At 41.0% G+C, this 9,983-nt stretch overlaps 1 protein-coding gene across 7 annotated transcripts in view; it reads right to left on the bottom strand.

Moving 5' to 3' along the window:
• Window positions 1–486: 486 nt before the first annotated feature.
• The window catches only part of DZANK1 (double zinc ribbon and ankyrin repeat domains 1), a 132,445-nt gene continuing 122,948 nt past the window's right edge, over window positions 487–9,983 (bottom strand). For all 7 annotated transcript variants that reach the window (XM_031951062.1, XM_031951068.1, XM_031951061.1 and 4 more), the window contains 2 exons: window positions 1,260–1,334; window positions 487–799 (listed from right to left, as the gene is read on the bottom strand). In XM_031951062.1, coding sequence (XP_031806922.1) covers window positions 634–799; window positions 1,260–1,334 — 241 coding nt within the window. In that variant the 3' untranslated portion in view covers window positions 487–633. The remainder of the gene's footprint in view (window positions 800–1,259; window positions 1,335–9,983) is intronic.

Below are 9,983 nucleotides of genomic sequence, written 5' to 3'. Positions count from 1 at the left end.
GTTAAATAAAAATATCTGACATAAATTGTTTATAAATATAATAGAAAAAAATTTCAGGTTTACAAGCAAGTATAGATGTGTTTATCACAATAAGGAATAAATAGGGAATGGCTTTATATGTTGGTTCTATTCTCCTTAATAATTCCCATAAACGTACAATGTCTTAACCGGCTAAATTGAACCTACTTAAGTTAAAAATTAAATTAAAACTAAAAGATATTAAATTAAATTAAAAATAAATCGATCCAATAGACTTGTGATGGAAAGAGGCATCTGCATCCAGAAAGAGAATTATGGAGACTGAATGTGGGTCAAAGCATAGTATTTTCACTTTTTTTTTGTTTTTTTCTCATTTTTTTCTGTCACTTTTTGATCTGATTTTTCTTGTGCAGCATGAAGAATATGGAAATGTTTAGAATAATTGCACATATTTAAACTATACTGGATTGCTTGCTGCCTATAGAATGAGGTTGCATGGAGAGAGAAAAAATTGGAATACGTTTTGTAAAGGTAAATGTTGAAAACTTTCTTTGCAAGTATTTGGAAAAAATTTCAAAATTAGTAGAGAATGTGATGTGTTAGCAATTTTCTTTAAATAAAGTCAAACTGGCATTCAGGAATAAGGAAATAGGATCAAAAGTCTTTGAGACTGAGGTTCTTAGATTGGGTATGTTGGTTTAGGATTCCTTGATCAAGTTTTGCAGCAAATAATGAGATAATTTCATCATTCCCCATCTTCAGAGCTAAATCATATGCTGATTCTCCTTCTTCATTTTTCTTTCGAATACTCGCATTATATCTGCAAATGAAATAATATGTGAAAGTGGAAGTGGCTTGGGGAAAGGTCATCTAGTTAGCTATAATCATCATATCATAGAGCTCAATCACTTGGCTTTCATATAGAGGTATGAATGTATCCGGCTTAAGAAATAGGTGTGCATTTGGTAAACAAAGAAAAGCATAAGGATTTGTACATTTTATACTTCATTTTGAGGGAATGCATTGATATGAAAATACAATTTTAAATTTTGGGCGATCCAAATATACTGAAGATGAGTAAGAGTGCTTTCACTGTGCCTTTGAAAGTTCTTTATTTGCCAATCCAGTGTCTCAGTGGCCTAATAGGTAACAGAGGGCTTTTTCTACAGTGTAGGCTTTTCAATTCCGGGAAAATCCCTTTTAGGCCTTTTTTTTGAGCAGGATTGCTTCTATGCCCACATTTTCCTTCCCTCTCTCCAGTATCTGACCCAATAACTTACCTCAATAAGGCTGCTACGCATTTCTTCCCTTCTGGCCCCAGCAGACATGCTTCATGGAGAGCCGTGTTCCCCAGCCTGTGGGAGAGGAGGAGAGTCTGCTTATTCCCGACTAGGGCTTCGGTATTATCAGGGACAGACACTGTAGGGAGAGGACGGGCACTAGTGGGTAGGTACTGCACGATGCTAGGAACTGACAGGGATTCTATCTCAAATGCCATCACTGACATACTCACTAATTGTGGAAGATCCTATCAGTGTCCTCCTTTATCCTTTGCTTATAGAGACGCTGTGAAGATGGATGAGTTTAAGTTGCAGAGAGAAAGAGAAGTCTTATTAAACTAAAATTAAATGTAGATTTAAATAAATAATAACCATATGACTTTTGTCTCAAAGACATCCTCCTTAAATGAAGGGCACAGGTATATACACGTGTATGTGGGTATCTTTGTCTCTCTCAAGATATATATATATATATGAAAATGTATACCTAAATACTCTCACACACATATTTTGAGAACTTTTTACTTCTACGGCTTATCTGTCAATGCCCAAGTGCAGCCTGGGAACTCCAGGATAGCACCCCCTGCAAGCTTCCTGTACAAGCACTTGTGCTCACAAGGCTTCAAAGCAGCCAGTAGAGGCCACAGAAAAACCTCACGTCTGAGTCCATGGAGAGTCATCCCTTTCTCTTTCTGGTGGCTTCCGCCTGTCCTACCCCTGAGGGGCCGCCAGCGGGGGAGAAGACGCTGGAAGCCCCCCAGTGACTTGCGAGACTCACAGTGTTAGATGGGCAGGCTCCAGTGAGCAGTAAGGGCTCGGGGCTCACTGTTGGATGGCCCCTGACTAGTGTCTCCTGGGCTCCGGCTCTGCTTCTGCCCCATATTGCCATCAGGGATCACGGGTCCCTCCCGGCTTTGTCTCTGAACTTTTCTCACTCTTTTCCTCAGCTTTGCTTGGGTATTTGCTGTTGTTCACTCTCCTCTCAGGAAATGGCGTCAGCAGCAGACTACAAGAGGATCACACTAGAATCTCAGCTTGGATTTTAGAGCCAAGTCCCTGCCCCAGTCCCACAGGCCTGTGGCCCAAGGACGCTGTAGGTGAAGTCTCAGAGCATGACTTCTCTCCACAACCACTGATTCCTGCCCCTGCTTAGTTCAGGGAGCAGATCCCAGTTCTCTTTCCTCTGGCTGCTGGCATTCCCAGGGGCCTTTGGGCCGAGGGGAGAGGATGCAGAAAAGCTCACCCTTCTTTCCCACTTCCCTACTCCCCATCCTATTCCTGCCTTAGCCAGGCAAGTTACCCACATCCCTTCTCTATGGATCTCTGAAGGAGAAATGAGGAGGAAGGGGAGCCAGTGGGAGACATCCCCTCTGCCCCCAAACCACTGGAGAGTCACCGTCCTATCTTATGACAGGACTGCACATGTAGAACCACTTTGGCATGAGTTCATGGAGGCCACTTTGTTGGATCTGCTGGGTTTCTATATACTTTTTATTTGTAACATCAGTCACACATGCACTCTCCCCTCCCCTTGCCATTGCCAGCACCTTGATACAGGCCCTCAGCAGCAGCCGAGGGATGATCTCCCACCTCGAGTCCATCCTCCACTCCGCTGTCAAAGGGATCTTCTGAAAGTGTCGTGTAACTTACCCTACTCAGCAAACTCCCCGAGTTCCCTATTTTCCCTAGGATCGGAGATTTTATAACTGTCCTTATAACTGCCCCCACCCCCACCTTTCCAGCCTTATGCCTTATACTCCCTGGCACACATTGTCAGCCACACCGGCCTCCTGGCTGTTCCTTGAATGTGAATCTCCATCTCTCAACTTCAAGACATTTTTACTGGTGGTCCTCCATGCCTAGAATGTGTCCCCTTATTTTCTCCTCCGAGCTCCCCTGGTTTCCTTCAAATCCTGGCTCCAATATTACCTTCTACAGAAAGCATTTCCTAATCTTCGTTAATTGTAGCACCTGCTGTTTATTTTCAGTTTATCCCTATATTTAACATATTTGTATGTAGTTGTTTGCATGTTGAGTCTCCTAATAGACTGTGAACACTTTGGGAACAGGGATTGTTATTGGTATTTCTAGCACTTAACACAGTGTCTGACACATAGTAGGTGCTTAATAGATGTTTATATCTGATTTAATGTATATTGTTTTGCCAGTCTGACAGAGGCAAAACCACTTAAGAGACTTTAGTGAGTTCATCTTGTAGGATTGATTTATCATGAGAATAAATCTTGATCAATAGATCAAGGGACTAAAAGGAAATCAATGCCTATGGAAATCAATAAGAAGGCTTCTGGGAATAAGGCAATTGAAATTAACTTAATAGGAATTGAGTTTCTTTATGCTTGTCATTTTTGTTACTATTTTCCTCTATAAGTGTCTGTTGTAAACTGCAATGTTTCAAGTACACATGTTATAAAGCAGTTTTCACCCATTTAGAAAAGCACTATTTTCTTCTTCCCTGTTTTAGTTTCATTTCTTCCTCTTAACCAGCCTATGGCAATTTCCATTAAGTCATGATGATCTATACATCACAGTCCAAGATGGCTGCCAATGGACCGAGCTTTTGGGGAGGCCTAGTGACTATAGTTGCCACAGTCCATCTCTTCTTTTCAGGTATAATATACCAAATAGGATTATTAGGAGTAGTTCTGGATCATTTGGGGAAATGTGAATGGGATATGGTCTCTATTTAAAACTTGGAGGCCAAATAAGACTTTTAGTCTATTGAAACCATCTGAAAAGCTACTCTAGACCAGCTAAACCAATTAACCCAAGCCCACAGATTCATGTCCTGAAAGAAATTATTTCTAAAAGATACCAGGTTGTAGGCAAATAAAATAGAGCACTATAGTATCACTTTATCCCCACCTTCCAAGACACAACAAGACCTATGTATGTGAAGTGGAGACAAAAAATAGTGGGAAAGGAAAATCACAAAAGAAAAGGTCACCTCCCTGTGAAGGACACTACTGAACAGAAGTAGGGGAACGCCTCACCACTTCCAGTGACATCCTTAGATTTTCCCTCCTCCTTTTTGCATCTGGTGGCCCTGCTCCTTCTCTTGCACTACAGAACTCGAGCTTGTGGTACCCTTTGGGTTTCTCGTTCCTTCCCTCCTCTCCTCTGAAGCCAAACATGCTCTGCAACATGTCAGGCCCAAGACTGCGGAGAGTTAGGGATTGTCCAAGGCCCCGCGTGGCTGGGATCTGAACCCAGGTCCAAGTTTTTACCACCAATGCCGCCTTGGTGCAGTTCGTGGGAAAGGATGGAAAGCACGTGTCTCTGAAAGGGCCCCCTTCCTTCCTTCAGGTGCTTTAAAAGGATGTTACTGGCAGAGGCAGTCTAGGGAATCAGAAGCTACATGGGGCTGTAGGTCAGAATGGGTCATTACCCGAAAGCTGTGCTGTGACCCTCCCCAGGGTGGAGGAGCAGAAGAAGATGTGTTACCTGCAACCTTCTGCTGTTGGCCAATCATGGGCCTCGTCTCCAGTAAAACCTCATCCCCTGTCACCCCATCACATCTTGAGCCTTCTTGGGGCACTTAGGCCAGCGTCTGGCAGATGATGGCGCTGACTGACTCATCCCCCCTCCTCTGGCTCCCAGACAAAGGCCTTTCCTCACTCTCTGCCTGTGTAGGCCCCCAACATATGGTTAAAAGCGGAGACACTTAGGATGCAAGCAAAATTTCCTCTCCCAACAGACGCGTGTCATGCATTTCTCCCTCCCAGGACCTAAGAGTCAGGCAGGCAGCCTTCAATGAGCTTTGGGCTCCACGCCTGGATGGAAAGAACTCTCTCTTCCTCCTTTTCATTTTCAGTGGGACAGAGTAGTCCAGGAAGAGCAGATATTTGTGATCTGTATAGCAGATCTCCTATTTCCCCCCTTACCCCCTTTTCCTAAATTCCCTATTTGTCAGTCATTGCCATCCTAATCTCTGAGGTCTCGATGTCCTTCCATGCTCCCATACACCCCAACAGTTGCCCATAACTGTCACTTCTTCTCTGCACTCCCACAACCACCACCCTAATTCAGACTTCATCATCACTCGCTGCAGCGGCCTCCTGGGAGTCTGTCTCCCATCCTCCCACTACTGCCAAAAGGATTTTCAAGAACAGGACTGGTGATGTGACTGCTCTAATGAATAAACTCCAGTGGTTTACTACCGAGGCTATGAGCATTTTAATCTCTTTTTATGCTTATTTTTTAAAAAATATACATTAACATAGTAGTGAATGTATATAATTTATAAATACATACATTTGTGGGTATATTTTTTCCTTTTTACTGATGGGATGCATGATGTTTGGAGACTGCTGCTTTATGTGGCCATATAAGGACTGGACCTTGTTTCTTCTTGGGTTCACTTTGGCCATCCCTTACTGCTCCCCACACCCCTTTGTGATCATCTCTAGGTCAGTCAGCCAAATGTCATCTGGACTATAAATGGGCTTTTCTGTTCAAACACATGTTTTCGTCACTGGCTTCAGTTTGTCTTCCTGGAATCTTTCCCTTCTACCGTCTTGTTTTCCTTTTAGTTCAGCCACATACCATGAAGATGATTCCTACCCTATTCTCTCTCCCCCTCCCAGAAAAGCCTTCTCTTGGGCTCCCCACATGGAAAAAAGTTGCCTCTTTATGCTAGACCACAGAGCTGGGTTCTTACTCCATGGTTTCCCCTAGGCTTCAGGCTGCAAGAAATTTAAACAGTGATTGGCACATAATGTTTAATAAATGCTGATTGATCCACATGCACCTTTCTTACTGCTGGAATCTTACAGCAAGTTCTTATCCCTATTGCCATTGTGTGGGTTTAACTAGGTTAAAACCTAACATGTCTGTACAATAGGTACATGGGCAAGACTTCCTCTTCCTTCTAATATACCCACACCATGTGCCCCTGCATTCCCGTGACCCAAGAGATGTGGCAGGCACCCCCCAAAGGGCTCTGTGCTCTAGGACAGTAGATGGCAAGAGCTCCACTCCCCCAACCTTCTTTTCATTTTTAAGGAGACATCAATATTCCATTGTAGATACTAATGTTCAGCCTTGAAAAACTATTCAGAAATTCCTCATTACCTTTGATTTTCTTCTTAGTTGATCTGACTGAAGCAAATCCAGTAATCTCTTAGGACGGCAGGTTCAGCCTATATTAGTGACTTTGCTGTACAGGGACATATGAGTACCTTTCTCTGTGGCAGTCATGTGGCTGTAACTTGCTATAATCCTATTCCTGAATTAATCCTGGGACCTCCATTTTGCTCTCAACCTTCCCTTCAGTATCTTTTTCTCTTCTTACAAGTACTGGACTTGGAGTCATCAAGATCTAGATTCTGAATTCAACCTTAGAAACTACTGGAGAGTTCTTGGGAAGGTCACTTAATCTTCTATAATATCCTGAATTACTGAACCACAGAACATGTTCCTGCTCTGGTACATGGAAAGAACAGAAGGAATGAAATTTTAATCATATAGTAAATAACATTAAACCATTACTTTTCATCTGTCAAGGTAGGCTCGTGAAATCAAAAACACATATTGCTGGTACAAACATCCTTCCAAATGATATCATCTATAATCATTGTGGCATGTGGGAACATTACAGCCTGGGAGCATTTGTAGGAGGCTTCAACTTTTCAGTTGCTAGAAATATGGATAAAAAGCAATCCATGAAAAAGCTGAGTCAGTTCTTTCTAGATACTGAGACCAGGACCAGATGTCTTAAGATTTACCAGACAAGATGTTTTGAATGAAATGTGAAATTTACTAAAGAGAAAAGTTTGGTTTAATTCATATTTTATCCATCCAAAACAGATCTTACCAAAGTTTAAAAGGTGAGATTAGTGTCTTAAGAAAAAAAAGTACAGAGTTTTGAATTAGAATAGATCATGGAAATCAGTTATTCCTGCATTACATTTTATAGATAAGCAAACTGAGGCTGAAATGCTGAGATACTTGGCTTCCTTTGCTAAGTTCATATAGCTAGTAGCAGAGACCACCAAGTGTCTTTTCTTTTTATATTTTAGTTTGTAATTACATGGAATAAAATGAGAATATATTCAAACATATCTGACACCCTATACTCAACACAGAGACAGCCTAGATCATTGTTAAACTATTTTCATATATTCATGAGTGAGCCAAAATTCTACTGCAAGAAGTCTGGATAGAGATAGAGACCTTTCTCCCTGAAATCTTGAAAGCCTCATGTCATCAGTGGCATAAAAATATTTTAAAATGTCAATCAGTTACACAATGTAAACTCCCTCCCCCTCCAGCATGTTGGGAGGAATCTTTGTGGAGGATTTGCGAAAGAACATGGACAAAAGTCACACAGGATGAGGGAGTCAGCTTTAACAGGATGTTCCTATATTGAGATCAGAAGATGTCTCAAAGTATTATTGACTTGGTGCTTCTACAGAATCCAGGTGGAATATAGGTCTAGTCCTTTGAGTCATAGAATCCCCTATCATTTTCACGTCCATTGGCTACCTGATAGCTAGCTAAAACTCTTGATGTCAAGGAGAATTAAGTCATGTAGCTGGCCACTTTCCCATTATGCTTTACCAGAGGAAATCCAAGACTGTCCAGGTGATTGCCATTGTGCTAGGCAGAAGAAATGTCTGCATTTTCAAAGGGCTGGGCTAGATCATTAGACTTCCTTCTTATCTCCAAAAACTTAGCCTTGGTTTGTTTAACATATAAAATGAGGAAGTTGGACCATACAGCTTCTAAGGCTCTTTTTTGTTATGACCCTGTGGTTTTATGATGGTGCTTTCCATTGTGCCAAATCAGCCTCTTATTACCCCATTAAGAAATGATAATTTTATGTTCTATCTCAATCACAATGAGTGATGTTGTGAGAAGGAATTTTGAATATTCTTATTTGCTTCAAAAATCTAATCTGAGGATATTTTTCAGTTAAGGGGTTTTTGCTTGGATGAATTTTTAAAAATCCATTATCATCAAAGCCTCTGGGAGTTTCCTTCTTTACAATGAAGATTCACTTTCCTCATAGTGTCTGGTGAAAAGGTTATTTTTTCTGAAGCCTTCTTTAGTAGACTAACTCTTCTACTATGATCAACTTCCACAATTTAGTTAATTTATTTGATTAATTTATCAGTGACTATCTGAAAAGAAATCTGAGGCTAGCTTCAGTTCCCAGGGTTCTTCTGGCTGAGGGTGGGAAGTTGGAGCACAGAATACCAGGACTCAAGTTCTAGCCTGACCTAGAAAAAGGTCCTTGCTCTGAACCCTTCAGCGGCAAAAAAGTCTCAGATACATCAGGGGTTGTGGCATATTATCTCTAAAGAGAAACAGAAATCAAGTTACCAACTGGGACAGGAGTTGAGAGCTGCTTTGTTTGAGAGCCTACTCCCAGAGGGGCAGGCCCTCAGATGGGACAAGTCAATAAAGGCACATATTGAGCAATATTCATGGTTGAAAACTTGAGATGTTAGGCAATAGACCTGTGGTAAAGGTATGGTGGGTCAATCAACCAACCACATTTAATTGTCTACTATGTGTCCGGTATTCTCAGAGGGGAATGTTTAGTAGCCACAGGCCCTACAGGTAACGTGGGACATTTTAGAGTAGAGAAAAATTCCACAGGTCTAAGTGGTTTTCAACTGTCTCTGAGGGTGGGATAAAAGAAAGGGAAGAGAAAAGGAATAAATGCTTACCATGCCCCTATTTATTATATGCAGGACTGAGGTGACCTAGTCACTTGGCTGCTTATCCTGAGCTATGAAATCAGATACTATGGGTCTGGGAGAGCCAGTTCCTAGGAGATAGGCTTGAAGTCCACATTTTAATAATTTGGCTGAAAAATCCTAAGACATCACGGTTCTAGTGTTCTTTCTGACACTAATTCTGGGTCTCTATTTCTTCTGCCCAGTCATCTCTGAGCACTTTCAGTTCTAAATCTGTGAGTCTGACTTTGAGCTCTATCTGATTCTCAGTCTCAATTTCAGGGAAGGTTAAATGATCCTTCCTCTATGGCCAGAACAAGTCATTTCCCTCTCTGGGCCGCCAATTGCCTTCTGTAAAATGGGGGTGTTGCACTAGAGTATGGGTTCTTAACCTGTGAACTTATATTTCACTAAGGTTAAATGAACTTGTGAACTCGTTTTAAAAAATATTTTGTTAACTATACTGTATTTCAATATATTTGGGTTTTTTTGTAATCCTCTATATTTTATGTCATGCATTTCCGTTTATATTTGACCATTTGACCATGAATCGGTACCTTAAAGAAAGAAGCCTTTTCAGCTTTAACATTTTACAAAATATGATGGAAATGAAAGTTCTAAGAATGTTGTCTGACTTATCTATAGCCATACCCTAAAAGAATTAAGATTGAAATAGTTCTCACATTTTACCTTATCCACTGGAAATTCCAATGTTTGTTATTTTTTAAAAGAAATTCTATCCGCTGTTATTTCTCTATAACCTTACCATACAAATGCCATCTAATAGTTTGATTTTCTTTACCTGTTACTATAAATTAGTCTCCATTTCCATTCTAAGGTTGGGACGGTCAAGTAAAACTACTTGCCACTCCTCATATTTTACTCTCTTATTCAAATCATTTAGTTAAGCTGGAATGCTTTCTCCTTGCTACTACATTTGCCACAAAGCCCTTTCTCTTTCAAAATTTGTTTTTAAAAATAATTCCTCTCAGCATACCACCATTTATTTTAGTCACTCCAG

This window comes from Sarcophilus harrisii, chromosome 2, assembly GCF_902635505.1.
Source record: "Sarcophilus harrisii chromosome 2, mSarHar1.11, whole genome shotgun sequence".
NCBI classification, from domain to species: Eukaryota; Metazoa; Chordata; class Mammalia; order Dasyuromorphia; family Dasyuridae; genus Sarcophilus; species Sarcophilus harrisii.
The sequence above is the reverse complement of the archived record's forward strand: the minus strand, read 5'-3'. Positions and strand labels throughout refer to the sequence as shown.